At 50.3% G+C, this 16715-nt stretch overlaps 1 protein-coding gene across 2 annotated transcripts; it reads right to left on the reverse strand.

Annotated features, from left to right (window-relative positions):
- Window positions 1-373: 373 nt before the first annotated feature.
- Window positions 374-16467, reverse strand: GTF2F1 (general transcription factor IIF subunit 1). Of its 2 annotated transcripts, none has more exons than XM_075206628.1 (14): window positions 16356-16467; window positions 11822-11857; window positions 11441-11487; window positions 10590-10662; window positions 7485-7678; window positions 7224-7394; window positions 6859-7061; window positions 2282-2423; window positions 2139-2197; window positions 1787-1900; window positions 1630-1703; window positions 1381-1522; window positions 1154-1277; window positions 374-880 (listed from the first exon to the last, which is right to left on the reverse strand). In XM_075206628.1, exons 2-14 carry the CDS (start codon window positions 11831-11833, stop codon window positions 676-678), a joined length of 1560 nt encoding a protein of 519 aa, XP_075062729.1. In that variant the 5' UTR covers window positions 11834-11857; window positions 16356-16467; the 3' UTR covers window positions 374-675. The 2 variants fall into 2 exon arrangements, with proteins under 2 accessions (XP_075062729.1, XP_075062730.1); XM_075206629.1 differs by lacking the exon at window positions 16356-16467 and adding an exon at window positions 16292-16312.
- Window positions 16468-16715: the final 248 nt, after the last annotated feature.

The raw sequence follows: 16715 nt of genomic DNA on the forward strand, positions 1-16715 counted from the left end.
ACAGGGATATTTCTTTTAACTTCAGCCTCCTCATAGGAGCCTCATCTCATTAACAGGACTGTCAGTGTTACACCTGTGACTAAGCAGGGACCTGCTACAAGGGTGAGAAAATACAGGAAATGAACGAGAGGCTGGTGAAGCCCCTCTGAGGCCAGGCTGAGGGTCCACGGTGTGCGACTCTTTGGGTCTCCAACATGTACACATTCCTGGGACAAGAGAACGGGTTTGGGCTGCTGTTCAGATATGTGAATTATTCAGACAAGGCAGCAGCCAATTACAGCCAGGCAGTGCCCACGCTACATACAGCTGCTGAGAATGAGAGATGTTGGCGCTGGAGACCACATTCTCATCAGACAAAGAACACAGGAGGTACTTAAAAACACATTCTTCCTTTTTAATAGTCATCGCTCATCGAAGTAAGAAAAACAACACAACAAAAATTCAAATACTTTAACACACAGAAGGTTGGGTTTTTTTTTTTATCGCAACCCGAATTGAAGACTTGAAAGCTTATATTCCTGTGATAGATTATGGAACGCCACTTACACATCCGGCCAGAACCTTCCATCGATCCCCTCTGTGACCGCACTGCCAGCCTCAGAGCCGCTAAAGATGAAGGGTCGTATGGCGCTACATACAGGGCATGTAATATACTTATAAAGGGCCGCACAAGGGTCATTCCTTTAGGTAGAAGTGCATTTTGTCATGTATGGTCTTGCGGTCGGGATTGAGTCTCTTCAGAATCTGGGCTAGCACATTCACAGTCTGCTCGCTGCTAAGCCCGGTCTTCTTGGTCTGGAACTTCTTCAGTAGGTCCTTCGTTGTCATGGGCTTGCGGGTCAGGTACCTTCGAACGGCCTCCTCAGTCAGCTGAATGTCCCTGTACGGAAGAAAGGCAGAAGATCTGTCAATTTGCTTCTTCCCTAGTCCCTAAACGACCAAGACGGAGGTTCTGTTTGGGTTCAGAAGAGCCGCTATCCTTACTATGATGAAGAATGCCTGGAGGCTGTGTGACATTACCACAACCAATAAGGAACCAGATCAAGGAGAACATCTCCAGAACCTGGGCGCTGGTGGTGCTTTTAGACATCTGGTCACCAGTTCTTCCTGACAAAATTAGACCGTTACCTAATCTAGCTACAGACCCACTTACCCGCTGCTAGGGGTGGATTTCCCAGACTGGGGCTGCGGGGTAGATTTTCCGGATGCGTTCTGAGGTCCAGAATCCATTTTCAAACGTTTTGCAGCTGGAGTGTGAGCAACAGCTCCACGTTTACCTGGGAGACAGAACAGAGGCGTTACAGAGAAGCAGACAGACACGTGGTTGGACAATCACAGCTTGAGGGCCTCCCCTCGCGCAGTCTCCAACAGTTGCCTCACCTTGCTCCAGTTTGCTGGCAGCTGCTTTGAGAGTGTTAGACGTGTTCCCCGAATCCGGAGAGGGAGTCCCAGGCCGGCTGTTACCACGAGAGCTGTTATTGGAACCTCCCTTTTTATCCTTCTTTGGAGGGGTCTTCTTTTTCTAGGATGAGACAAATATCACAGCTTAAGGCTAGAAGAAATGGTGGCACATCTGATGTTCTCATGGTTTGAGAGTCATCTTCTACTGCCCCCTGTAAAACTCATTACCTGCATGAAGAGAGCTGAGGAAGCCTCTCCATCAATGTCACTGTCCTCCGATGTCTCGGACTCATCACTGCTGTCTGGGGGGAACAAACGGACCATTGAGAGACTGTGCGTGGGAGCGAATGCCCCCTCTCTGTTGTGTGTCTTTAACAAGTCTCACCTCTCTTCTTTTTCCGCTCCTGGGGTGTGGGTGCTTTCTTTTCCTCCTCCTCCTCTTCTTCCTCTACCTTCTCCTCCTCACTTTCCTCGCTGCTTTCGCTGCCTTCGTCAATTCCTGCAGAACACTGCACATTAAGGTTTACCCATTACACACGCCCAATGGTGTAGAGGTGTGTGGGATGAGCAGTCTGCAACATGCACTAAATTGTGGCAATAAATCATCTTTAAAAACGAAAGAGCTTATGTGGGATCAAACATCAGCTGACCAAACACAGGTGTCAGAAAATACAGAATCCAATCCATTATTCCTATAGAATACAGGTTTTAATAAAGTGTTTTGGACTGTTTGTTACCTTTAGGATGTTCCTCCTCCTTTGTGGGTTTGGGTTTCTCAGGATGTTCATCCTCCGAGCTACGAGGAAAGGAAACATGACAATAAGTGTTTAGCTTACCATGCCCCTATCTCATCACGTACTTCTCCACATTGGCTCATTACCTGCTCTCATCTGACATATAATCCACTTCCTGTCCCTCAAAGTCCCCGTCGTCACTGTCCTCCAGAGGCTCGTCCTCGGATTTCTTTCTCTTCTTCTTCTTGCCCGCAGCAGTCTTCTTTTGGGCTTTAGGTCGACGTTCACCTTAAATATGTTCAGGAAACACTGAATGAAGGACGGCCCTCTTCCTACAACCACCGGTCTCCTCACTCAGTAACTGACCGCTAATGGTCTCTTCTAGGGCACCTCTAGATGGTTAACCTTGCCCTATGAAAGGCACCTTAACATGTGGTACACTTACTTACTGCTAGGTAAGTACTTAAAGCCACTTTATTTTGTTTGGTGCATTCTTAGCACATGTAAATAAAAGCAGAGAGGCAGATATTTATGTGTAAAAGTTCTACTAAGCTAGGAAACCCTACAGGAGATAAGAATGTGTTTAGAATAGAGGATTATTATCCCATGTATTAAAGTACAAAAATATAAGTTATTCTGAAGGTCGATTTCTAATCCTAGTGGGCAAACTTAATAATACTATATGCACCCTAGTTAATGTATATGGCCCAAACCAAAACCAGCGTTCATTCCTGGCTGCCCTAGATTCTTTGCTCTCTCAGGTACGCCAGGGAGAAGTGATTATGGCGGGGGACTTTAATGTTGTAGTAGATGTTACCATAGACAGATCGTCCACCTTGCCCCCCCTTCCCCCGTGTTAGTGGCTCGGAGTCCCGTAAATCTAAGGCCTTGGTTTCCCTTCATCTCCTCTTTGACTCCTGGAGGCCCAGGGAACCCTCATCCCGAGATTACACATTCTACTCACGAATAGACATGGTCTTCCTCAGCCACGATTTGCCTTTAAGACTCAGGGCGGCTCACATACACCCGATGGTTTGGTCTGACCACTCTCTTATATCAGCTGACCTATCAGATATTGTACCCCGTCCTCGCCCCGCCTCGTGGCGTGTTAATGACTCCATTCTCCATGATCAGTCACTTATCTTAGAGCTCCGGACCCTTCTTGACGAGTATTTTCTCTTTAATGATCTCCCTGATACTTCCCCCATGACCCTCTGGGAAGCTCATAAGGCAGTGGTGCGAGGCCATCTCATCAGCATGGCCTCGCGCCGTAAGAAGCTGGCCACCTCTAAACGTGCGTCACTAACTATTCAACTCCAGACTTTGGAGAGACAGCATAAACTCTCCCCAAATGACGAGGTACTGACCAAACTCCTAAAGGTGAGATCTGATTTGAACCTCCTTCTCTCCGAATCCACTGCCTCGGCCTTGAAACGGCTGAAGCAGACGTTCTACGAAAAGGGAGATAAAGCTGACAGAATACTAGCTTCCCGTCTAAGAGCCCAGAGATCTCAAAACAACGTCATGGCCCTGAAGTCTCCTTCCGGCCTACCTATTTACCGTCCCGATCAGATAGGGCGAGAGTTTCAGAAATTTTATTCTTCACTGTATAACTTGGATGCTCTGAATCCAGGGAGTGCCCCTCCTGCGGACACAATAGCAGCTTTCTTGAGGCAAGCGAACCTCCCTACCCTTTTCAGTAGCCTAATCCAACAACTAAATGAGGAGATTACTTCGGAGGAAATACTGGCAGTCATCAAAGCCCAAAAGACCTCCAAGGCCCCAGGGCCTGATGGCTTCTCCGCAGCCTACTATAAAAGATTTTCCCAGACCTTGGCTCCTCACCTCCGCTCCCTGTTCAATGCTGTCTTACATGGTGAACCCTTCCCAAAAACAATGCTAGAGGCGCGGATTGTAGTTATACATAAGGAGGGAAAAGACCCTAGCGACTGTGCAAGCTACCGTCCCATCTCCCTTCTCAATGTTGACATTAAGTTATATGCAAAGATCCTGGCTACCCGGCTGAATGAAGTCCTTCCGGGTCTAATTCATCATGATCAAGTGGGTTTCATCCCGGGTCGCCAGGCGAGGGATAATACTCGCCGCGCGATTGACCTTGTTCAAATTATTAATCACAGGCGCCTCCCGGCCATGATGCTCTCACTAGATGCCGAGAAGGCGTTCGATCGGATTTCTTGGGATTTTATGACCCTAGCGCTGAAGGCGTACGGCTTCACGGCTGAATTTCTGACCTGGGTATCTGCCCTCTATAACTCTCCCTCAGCTAGGGTCCTGGTTAATGGGTCTCTTTCCGACCCTCTTTTCCTCTCCAACGGGACGAGACAGGGATGCCCCCTTTCGCCCTTAATTTTTGCTCTAGTGATAGAACCCCTGGCGGTGATGATCAGACAGTCGACATTGATCTCGGGTGTGACAGTGGGAACGCGGGATTTCAAGGTATCTCTCTTCGCGGATGACATACTTCTTTCTCTGACGAATCCTCAGGAGTCTTTACCCGCCTTATATAAACTTATCGATGAATATGGCCTCCTGTCTGGCTATAAAATTAATTTTGTTAGATCCGAGGCCATGCTCCTCCACGCTTCCCCTTCCCTTAGGTCCAGCTTACAGACAAATTTTACGCTACGTTGGCAGGTAAATAAGATCAAAAATCTTGGAGTTTATATCACCTCGTCCTATGAGAGATTGTATCGGGAAAACTTCCCCCCTCCCTTCTGTCAAAAATCAAACAGGATTTAGAGACTTGGAAGAGCTACATCATATCGTGGCTGGGGAGGATTATTGCTATTAAGATGAACTTGGTCCCTAAACTTCTGTATCTTTTCCAGACTCTCCCAGTGAGGGTTCCCGACTCTGTGTTTAGGGATTTGCATTCCTCCTTTCTAAAGTTTATATGGCATGCCAAGCCCCCTAGAATTTCGATAGCAGTGCTTAAGAAGCCCAGGGCTCGGGGAGGCAGGGGTTTTCCAGACATTAAGTTTTATTATTTGGCATCCCATCTGACCCAGGTGGCGGTAACTTATGCGCCTTACCAGTCCATAGCTTGGGTGGACTTGGAGACCCACCATGTGGGGGTCCCCTCCATGGCATCACTCTGGGGGTTGGCCAACATAGATAGACCACCAGCGGCCTCCTCTCTTCAATCTCTTAAATTCTGCTTATCCCTCTGGGACTCATGCCGGGTCAAATATAAATTGTCCTCCCCTATTTCACCTCTGAACCCCCTCTGGGGCAACCCACACTTCCCTCCTGGTAATTCAACCCAGCAATTTAAGCTCTGGATAAAGGCGGGATTACGGGTGGTCTCGGACCTGGTGGTTAATCAAACTTGGGCTTCTATGTCAGAACTTCATCATAATTTTGAACCGTTTCGCCCGCTCTTTTTTGAGTACTTCCAGGTGCGACGCTTCGCCATGTCTTTACCCCCCAGGAGGCTCTCCGGGCCCCGACCTCCTTTGAGTACATGTGTTTACATTCACCTCTCACCAAAGGTATGATCTCCCAGATCTATAATTGGCTCATAGATTATACTTTCCATACTCCAGGACGACAGGAGCGGGAATGGGAAAATGACTTGGGTCCTCCCCCAGACGACTTATGCTGGGAGGAGATCAGGGAGGGGATTGCCAAGAGCTCGATCTCTACTTTGATTAAGGAAACTGCCTATAAAGTGTACTATAGGTGGTACTATACTCCCGATAAGTTGTCTCGAATGTTTCCTACGGCCACTCCGAGCTGCTGGCGGGAATGTGGCCAGAGAGGTACGATGCTACACATATGGTGGACCTGCCCTTGCATAGTTCCTTTCTGGAACATGGTTCTTACACTCAAACTCTGTGTCAGAACAACAGATAAGTAAGGACCCCTGGTCATTCCTTCTCTCTCGCCCTATACCTGATGAAAGCGCGCCTTCTAACAAGCTTATCTCCCATATTCTGGCAGCCGCTAAATCCCTAATAGCGAAACACTGGAAAGACCCGAGGGCTCCCTCTATGCAGGAGTTACGGTCGTTCATAGGACATGTCGCAAGCATGGAGAGTATAACGTGCTACCTTCATGATAAATCATATAACTTTGATAAGGTGTGGGCCCCGTGGTACTTACTAGAAAGCCGTAGCTGCCTTTCCAATACGGCTCCTCCCCCGGCAGTTGGAACATAGCTTTTGGGCCGCCTCTGGACCCCCCCTAGGCTGGATATTGTGCGCGGTGGGTGAGTAATGTCTATATGCTACTTCTCTGTCGGGTAGCCATTGTAACTGTGTGTCCCAGCTTTTCTTAGCATTGTTCCAAGTTTGCGTGCCTATCTATTTATTAGCTATATTGCTGACAATATTTGTGCCTTTCTACCCCCCTCCCCCCCCTTCTCACCCTCCCCACCAATATAAAAGTATAAAACTCAGAGGAAACACCTTGATTAAGATTTTTCTTGTCAAAAATGTTGTATGTACTGTTCCTGTTGTTTCCTCTTCAAATAAAGAGTTTAAAAAAAAAATAAATATATATAACTTATTAAAGCGTTCCGTGACCATATAAATGTAATATCTCAAGGTGACCTCTAGTATCCATAATAATTTACAATAGGATGTGCGTTATTTCTTCTAATAGGCAAATACATCACAGGTCACACCAAATAACTGTCCTCATATAATCCTCTCTCCCGTCAAACCCAGGAACTACCCAAACCCCCTTTCCCGTCGCTCACCGTCTTCACCACTCTCTTCACTCTCGCTGGTGCTCATCTCAAGGTCATCCTCAAGGTCATGAATTTTTAGGTCATTTTTTTTCTTCTTTTTCTTGCCACCCTTGTCCTGCTTGCCCCCGTCCTCCTCCTCCTCGTTCTCTCCTCCCTGGTCCTTCAGACGACGCTGCTGCATTATGACAAAGTGATTGAGGATTTTGTTGCGCCTGTAAATAATGCAAAGAGAAGGTCTTACTGGATGTAGGAAGAAATAAAAAAATATTCCGCAGCAAATCTGATGAAAAGCATTTTCTTAATGATGGATTCATCATGGGAGGTTCGGTGTCCCCACTCTTGTAGTGTAGAGGACCAGCCTTCCCTTCGCTCACCTCTCCCATTCCTCCTCAGCCTCCTCCGCAGTGAGGGTTCGGTGTTTGGCCACCGGGGTGAAGTTATACCAGTTGGAGACGGGAAATGCCTCGAAGGCGCCATCTGGGCACTGAGTGAAGATGAAGTAGGAGGCGTTCTCCGTCACGCCACCTTTCTTCACTCCTTTATACCTGTGGGGACAGCAAGACACTCAGACAACCGCCCTTGTACGTAGAGACTGTTCATTCCCTGTCTTCCCATCTCATATTCATCGCACTCACTTGCGCCCAGCTTTGCCATTGACCCTTAGCACCCAGGGTTGGTCTTCAATCTTGAACTCTCTCAGAGTGATGCCGTACTTCTTCCTCCTGGCCTCTTCTCTCTGCTTGCGATTAAACTCACTCCCAGCCCCAGAGTCCGGCAGATCCTCATCCTGGTACATCTTCTTCGCGCTCAGGTCACGTTCCATCCGAGCCTGACGGAGAGACGGTGGATATGAGAGGTCATTAGGAATATACTGCTTAGTAAAACTTTAATGATAGTTGTGAACATACCTGGAAATACTTTATTTTAATCCATATACATTACCAGACTAAGGGCATCACTCACTAAAACAGGAGATAACAGTAGCATATTACAGTTCTAAATGACAGATATGCTATTTATAGTCGGCTAAATACGCTTTATGGGATAGCGTATTATAGACTCCTGTTCCATCTCTCTGTTGGATTCCACTGGAAACCAATTGACCTGTAGAAAACAACAGGTATATGGGACATAACACAACTTCATTCTCCGGACAGTAGCAAGGAACATTATCGGAATCTCTCCAGGAACGGAATCCATGATGTGGACGGTCTTGTAAACCATCTCCCACGTTGTAAACAAAGAGTAAAAGGAACACTCAGGTATACACTAATAAACTAATGATTGGGAGGTCATTACTTTACACACATAAGCTTTAAACGTGGCTACACATACTGCCATACCGCAGTATGTACCTCCACAATCGATCAGGCAGTTTAGTGAATGCAGCCGGAAGGTGATCCTCATCAGCCTGGTGTCCCGTGTGGGGCGAAACTGGACTGGTGTCGTTTCTCTGCTTGGGCCGACTGGCAGCATCAGCCTAAGATTGGGCAGCACAGAATCAAATCCAGTATAGTTTCTTTTCAGTGGACTTCGCAATGATGTAATATTGCCCAGAGCAGGGTTTTATTATTATGCCAACATTTTCATTTTCCCATAACGTTGTCTGATAATAATCAAAGGACAACGCCGCTCAAAACTAATAAGGTAGTATTTAAAACATAAAAGGAGTCGCTTGGACAATCCTGCTCTGACTGTTAACTGCCTCAGGTGACCCACTGGGTCATCGCACCCACAGAGAACCGGCTTGTATTGTATTTTTGGTCACCAAATTCCAGCCAACCAACGTTTTAACTTTGTGGAGTTAGCCGTAAAGCACTCAGGAAGATATTTAGGCTATACAGACTACAAGGACCACAGTCTGATCATAGCGGAAACCTCTTTCTTATGACAACTGCATTTAATTTAAACTAAAGATAAAAGAAAGGAAACGAGAACACTAAATAAAAAAAAAAATTGATCTAGATAAAGAGAACTTTTCTCCTAGTTCGGCGCTATTGTATTACATGAAAGTAGACTATTTTTCTCCAGATAAATCCACACATCAATGAATGAAATATTAGATATTTCTTCTCCAGCATTCCAGACATTCTTGGAGAAAACGAAGACGGAGGATTCCGTGCGGAAGGCTGCACCATTCACATAATGCTTTAGGGAGAAATAAAAAAGCAACAACTGCTTCTAGGAGTATAGGATATTTCCCAATAAACAGCCAGAGACAGGTCTTTTAGTGGGCTCTAAACAAATATTTGTACGTGTGGTGCTGGAGGCATTGGGTCCCCGGCCGATGTTCCATCCAGGCAACCCTATCGGGATACCCGCTGAAGAGACGGTAGGCGGCAGTAGCGCCAAAGCAGCGCCTACACCCGCTCTATTCAGAGAGGTGTATTCATAGAGAACACTGCCCCCTCTAGTGGAGGGGGCATAGAGGGGGAGGAGTATGCCAGACCAGTTCTTGAATAGATAGTGACCTACTCCTAGCACAGCGCCCTCTACACCCCAGGGTGAAGCAGTGAACCCCCCAAATAGAATGTAGGAGAAATCCCTCCTTATTTAGTTTCTATGATGTACAATTACTATTATTATAGTTCTGTTTTCCTTCTCTTCCTCCTTACGCCTTGATCTCCTCCCAGGGCTCTCCTGACAGTCTGAGGTGAGACTCTCCTAATATAACTTGGGGATGTGCCTACTGGCAAGGGACATCAATGGAAGTGATGTATTATGTCATTAGGTTGCGGCTAAATCCAGAAATAGGAGAAGTGTAGCAGACAAGTCTTAGGTTGTTCATGGCCTACACTTAGAGATAATATAAAACCATGTTTGGTATATACATTGCCATGTGTTACTGTCCCTTTAAATCAGATATAAATAACCTGTGGCTTGCTGATACTTGTAGTACCACAATGACGAGCCACAGGTTACCCAAGCTTGCGGGAAACGAATCTCAGCCATATTGTGAATACAAGAGAGGATCTGCACAGCTGCTGTCCGCTTCACTACAACAATCACATGTCTCTAAATCACTGTAATCTTACAGGAACGTCAGCACAACCCTGAGAACTGCCCAAGACGGAGGAATGTTTCCGAGCACAGTCGCATGATAGCCGTCCTCTCCCGATGTCTGTCCAGCAGCTGTGCATGTCTGTACGTGTGGCAGCCCGGCTTCTAGCTACACTAAGTGCACACGACCCATAGAGTTCTGATCTTTTGGGAAGTTCTATGATACATAAATAGTATTTTCTAGACTTTAAATCCTCTCTGAAACAATGAGACATGTTAGGGAGACTTGGGGGAAATATGCAAATATATCACTACTATTCAAGAGCACAGATTTCTGGGAAAACCTATTTACATGGCAGTAACTTTTGGGTCAGTACTTTTGTACACAGTGTTTTTAGATTGGGTGGATTTTTTGTCCCTATGGAGTTTAAAAGTCTTGTTAACTCTTCTCATTGCTTTATATAATGCGCAGAAACCCTCCCCTACACTGATGGTCCCTAATGAGGTTGGAGCAGTCTGTTTTTTACCCCATGTATGCTTTACACAGGGGGAAGGGGGGTGTTGAAGAAAGGAAGGTGGGTCACACACACAAAGGTGAGTATAAACCACTGTAAGATAGCATCAAAGAGAGTGATTAGGAGACGACCGTTCTGCTGGATGGGGTAGGGCATTCCCTCATACCTCTCACAGTTGTTAACAAAAAACAATCTGGAATTATCCTTGAAGCTCGTCTTGTGTACCTGGTTCCACGTAGAGAAATCCACTTTATCTGCAGCATTGAAAGCCATAAGATTATATCTTTTACTGGGGTTCCTGTGCAAGAAAGGGACATAGAACAATTGTACATAGTATTATGGACATTATAGCAAAAGCTGCCTTGCCTTAAACATTCTATGGTAGAGATTTCAGTTAATAATTTTCTCCTTTACAACGATCCTGCCCCCTTGTGGAGAAGCCAAGTACTGCACTAACATAGGCTCACTTAAATTGAAAATTAACTGGCGCTGGATCTGAAACAGGAGTGCGAGAGAGGCAGAGACTGCTCAGATGAGAATACCACTTCCAGGGACAGTACAAGCATAGCACAACTGTGGTGGATAAGTGGCATTAAGCTTCCAATATAATCATAGCACATAGTCGTAATGCAATTTTAATTCCACCTCTTCAATAATAATAAATACAAAGGGAGATGTCCACTATTTATTATTCCTAAATTAATAAGAATGATTGCAAATATCGCTATTCACTTGCTGCAATATTTATGGGTGGTAATAAGGACGCCAGAGCTCAGACTATCTTTTCTAACTTGTGTCATATGTCAGCTGAAATCTCCAGCTCTAAGATAGGATAGAAACACCTTTAGGGCCTCACACACAAATGTTATTTTGGTGTTTAACAGGGTGGAATCAGTTAGTAATACTCTGCAAGTCACCTTATTATGAGTCGGGGGAATAGGAAATACAGAGTTCCCTTTAAGGAACAGATAGCGAGAATTACGTATGTAAAATGAGAGAAGTGACGTTGATTAGTTTTAAGTAATAGGGACAGTTGTTTGGGACAGTCCCTAGACATTGGCTGGCAGCTTACTCACCTGGGGACACGAACAACATATTCTGTGACAGACTGACTGCTGGACCCCTGCAAGAATAAGACCACGTACAGGTCATACAGAAGAAAGGGGGCAATCACAAAAACTAAACTTCAGATACCGACTTGCTTTGAAATCCTGGACACTTAGGGGGGTATTCAATTGTTAGCGAGATCCCCGGAAAACGACGCGCTCGAAAAATATTAGCGTTAATACGGTAATTACTCACTGAATTTGGAGCTGCGAGATGAAATTCAGCGAGTAAACTACCGTATTAACGTTTTTTTGCGCGCAATATTACCGTATAAACGGTAATAGTTTTAACGCGCTCGTTTTTCCAGCGGCCGGAGGAACAATTGAATACCCCCCTTAGAGAACACTTACCAGGGAGGTCATGATTGGACCAAGCGATCAGCTGATCTGAAAGAAATAGAGGTAAAAAAAAATAAAAATCAATTTAGCAGTCAGGACCCCGAGCACCACACACAAAGCAGGGATTGGAGAAGGGCCGTGGGTCATATGCATCTGGAAAGTAGAAGGGGAGTGGGTCACACACACGGCGGAGGAGGTGAAGGGGGGGGGGGTGAAGAAGGGAGGGGACACACACACGGAGGGGACGAGGAAGGGAAGGGGGGTCACACACACTGAGGGGACGAGGAAGGGAATGGGGGTCACACACACGGAGGGGACGAGGAAGGGAAGGGGGGGTCACACGCACGGAGGGGACGAGGAAGGGAAGGTGGGTCACACACACGGAGGGGACGAGGAAGGGAAGGGGGGGGGGGGGGGTCACACACACGGAGGGGACGAGGAAGGGAAGGGGGGGGTCACACACACGGAGGGGACGAGGAAGGGAAGGGGGGGGGGTCACACACACGGAGGGGACGATGAAGGGAAGGGGGGGGTCACACACACGGAGGGGACGAGGAAGGGAAGGGGGGGGTCACACACACGGAGGGGACGAGGAAGGGAAGGGGGGTCACACACACTGAGGGGACGAGGAAGGGAAGGGGGGGTCACACACACTGAGGGGACGAAGAAGGGAAGGGGGGTCACACACACTGAGGGGACGAAGAAGGGAAGGGGTGGTCACACACACGGAGGGGACGAGGAAGGGAAGGGGGGGTCACACACACGGAGGGGACGAGGAAGGGAAGGGGGGTCACACACACGGAGGGGACGAGGAAGGGAAGGGGGTCACACACACGGAGGGGACGAGGAAGGGAAGGGGGTCACACACACGGAGGGGACGAGGAAGGGAAGGGGGTCACACACACGGAGGGGACGAGGAAGGGAAGGGGGTCACACACACGGAGGGGACGAGGAAGGGAAGGGGGTCACACACACGGAGGGGACGAGGAAGGGAAGGGGGTCACACACACGGAGGGGACGAGGAAGAGAAGGGGGTCACACACACGGAGGGGACGAGGAAGGGAAGGGGGTCACACACACGGAGGGGACGAGGAAGGGAAGGGGGTCACACACACGGAGGGGACGAGGAAGGGAAGGGGGTCACACACACGGAGGGGACGAGGAAGGGAAGGGGGTCACACACACGGAGGGGACGAGGAAGGGAAGGGGGTCACACACACGGAGGGGACGAGGAAGGGAAGGGGGGTCACACACACGGAGGGGACGAGGAAGGGAAGGGGGTCACACACACGGAGGGGACGAGGAAGGGAAGGGGGTCACACACACGGAGGGGACGAGGAAGGGAAGGGGGTCACACACACGGAGGGGACGAGGAAGGGAAGGGGGTCACACACACGGAGGGGACGAGGAAGGGAAGGGGGTCACACACACGGAGGGGACGAGGAAGGGAAGGGGGTCACACACACGGAGGGGACGAGGAAGGGAAGGGGGTCACACACACGGAGGGGACGAGGAAGGGAAGGGGGTCACACACACGGAGGGGACGAGGAAGGGAAGGGGGTCACACACACGGAGGGGACGAGGAAGGGAAGGGGGTCACACACACGGAGGGGACGAGGAAGGGAAGGGGGTCACACACACGGAGGGGACGAGGAAGGGAAGGGGGGTCACACACACGGAGGGGACGAGGAAGAGAAGGGGGTCACACACACGGAGGGGACGAGGAAGAGAAGGGGGTCACACACACGGAGGGGACGAGGAAGAGAAGGGGGTCACACACACGGGGGGTGAAGAAGGGAAGGGGGTCACACGGGAGGGGGACGAGAAAGGGAAGGGAAGAGGGCCACACACACGGGGGGGGTGAAGAAGGGAAGAGGGCCACACACACGGGGGGGGGGGGGTGAAGAAGGGAAGGGGACGAGAAAGGGAAGGGGGTCACACACAGGGAGGGATGAGTAAGGGAAGGGGGTCACGAAGAAGAGAAGGGGGTCACGCACGGGGGGGTGATGGATAAGGGAGTCACACACAGGGAGGGATGAGTAAGGGAAGGGGGTCACAAAGAAGAGAAGGGGGTCACGCACGGGGGGGGGTGATGGATAAGGGGGTCACACACAGGGAGGGATGAGTAAGGGAAGGGGGTCACGAAGAAGAGAAGGGGGTCACGCACGGGGGGGTGAAGGATAAGGGGATCACACACACGGGGGGGTGTGGATGAGGAGGGGGTCTCACACACGGGGGGGTGAGGAAGAGGAGGGGGTCACACACACGGAGGTGGTGAAGGGAAGGGGGTCACACACGGGGGGGAGAAGGGAAGGGGGTCACACACGGAGGGGACGAGGAAGAGAAGGGGGTCACACACACGGAGGGGACGAGGAAGAGAAGGGGGTCACACACACGGAGGGGACGAGGAAGGGAAGGTTACACACATGGAGGGATGAGTAAGGGAAGGGGGGCATACACATGCAGGGATGAGTAAGGGAAGGGGGGCACACACAGGAGGGGGACGAGGAAGGGGGCACACACGGAGGGGGGGATGAAGAAGGAAAGGGGACGAGGAAGGGAAGGGGGTCACACACACGGGAGGGTGGCGAGGAAGGGAAGGGGGTCACACACACACGGAGGGGACAAGGAAGGGAAGGGGGTCACACACACGGAGGGGAGGAGGAAGGGAAGGGGGGTCACACACACGGAGGGGAGGAGGAAGGGAAGGGGGGGTCACACACACGGAGGGGAGGAGGAAGGGAAGAGGGGTCACACACACGGGGGGTGAAGAGGAGAAGGGGATCACACACACGGAGGGGGTGAAGAAGAGAAGGGGGTCACACACACGGGGGGTGAAGGGAAGGGGGTCACACATGGGGGGGTGAAGGGAAGGGGGGTCACACACACGGGAGGGGGACGAGGAGGGGAAGGGGATCACACACATGGAGGGATGAGTAAGGGAAGGGGGGCACACACATGGAGGGATGAGTAAGGGAAGGGGGGCACACACAGGAGGGGGACGAGGAAGGGGGGCACACACGGAGGGGGGATGAAGAAGGAAAGGGGATGAGGAAGGGAAGGGGGTCACACACACGGGAGGGTGGCAAGGAGGGAAGGGGTTCACACACACGGAGGGGACAAGGAAGGGAAGGGGGTCACACACACACGGGGGGTGAAGAGAAGGGGGTCACACACACGGGGGGTGAAGAAGGGAAGGGGGTCACACACACGGGGGGTGAAGGGGAGGGGGGTCACACACACGGGGGGTGAAGAAGGGGAGGGGGTCACACACGGTGGGGGGTGAAGGGAAGGGGGTCACACACACGTGGGGGGTGAAGGGAAGGGGGTCACACACACGTGGGGGGTGAAGAAGGGGAGGGGGTCACACACACGTGGGGGGTGAAGAAGAGAAGGGGGTCACACACACGGGGGGTGAAGAAGGGGAGGGGGTCACACACACGTGGGGGGTGAAGATGAGAAGGGGGTCACACACACGTGGGGGGTGAAGAGAAGGGGGTCACACACGGGGGGTGAAGAAGAGAAGGGGGTCACACACACGGAGGGGGTGAAGAAGAGAAGGGGATCACACACACGGAGGGGGTGAAGAAGAGAAGGGGGTCACACATGGGGAGTGAAGGGAAGGGGGTCACACACACGGGAGGGGGACGAGGAGGAGAAGGGGGTCACACATGGAGGGATGAGTAAGGGAAGGGGGGGTCACACACATGGAGGGATGAGTAAGGAAAGGGGGTCACACACATGGAGGGATGAGTAAGGGAAGGGGGTCACACACATAGAGGGATGAGTAAGGGAAGGGGGCCACACACATGGAGGGATGAGTAAGGGAAGGGGGTCACACACATGGAGGGATGAGTAAGGGAAGGGGGACACACACACACGGGGGGTGAAGAAGGGAAGGGGGTCACACGGGGGTGAAGAAGAGAAGGGGGTCACACACACACGCAAGGGGGACAAGGAGGGGAAGGGGGTTACACTCAGGGAGGAATGAGTAAGGGAAGGGAGTCACACACAGAGGGGAGGAGGAAGAGAAGGGGGTCACACGGGGGTGGGGGTGAAGAAGAGAAGGGGGTCACACACAGGGAGGGATGAGTAAGGGAAGGGGGTCACACACACGGAGGGGGTGAAGAAGAGAAGGGGGTCACACACACGCAAGGGGGACAAGGAGGGGAAGGGGGTCACACTCAGGGAGGAATGAGTAAGAAAAGGGGGTCACACACACACGAGGGGAGTGAAGAAGAGAAGGGGGTCACACGGGGGTGGGGGGTGAAGAAGAGAAGGGGGTCACACGGGGGTGGGGGGTGAAGAAGAGAAGGGGGTCACACGGGGGTGGGGGGTGAAGAAGAGAAAGGGGTCACACACACACACACACACACACACACGGGTGTGATGAAGAACAGAGGGGCTGTTGGCCGCACCGGGGAGAACAGAGGCGGTGAGGAGCGGGGGGATTATCACACAATACGGGAGAGCGCGATATACATTATAGTAACACACTGCTCCGTCCTTTTCTGGGACACACAGTATTCAAGTCAAATGTTCTTACCAGCACTCTGCTCTTTCGTTTCCGGTTAACCTCCTTCTACGTAATGGTCAAACCTGGATACACACCCGGAAGTCTGGCAAGCTCCCTCTACAAGCCATCTTTGTTCGTGGAAGTTAGTCGAGCGGCCATCTTGGTCCCTGGCATGTTTCCAGTAACTGTCGCGCTATACTCCGTGACACAGAGCCCACACTTACATCCCCTCAATAATGAGATGTAGAAGTTGCTCGCTGCACACTATCACATGCTTTACAATCCGATATTTATAACATTAGTTACTGGATTTGTGTATTTTCTGCTTTATTGTTTCCATGTCACTTATGTTATTATCTATAATCAGGTTAAGCTGCAGGACCAACCACA

This window comes from Mixophyes fleayi, chromosome 4 (assembly GCF_038048845.1).
Source record: "Mixophyes fleayi isolate aMixFle1 chromosome 4, aMixFle1.hap1, whole genome shotgun sequence".
Classification (NCBI taxonomy): Eukaryota; Metazoa; Chordata; class Amphibia; order Anura; family Limnodynastidae; genus Mixophyes; species Mixophyes fleayi.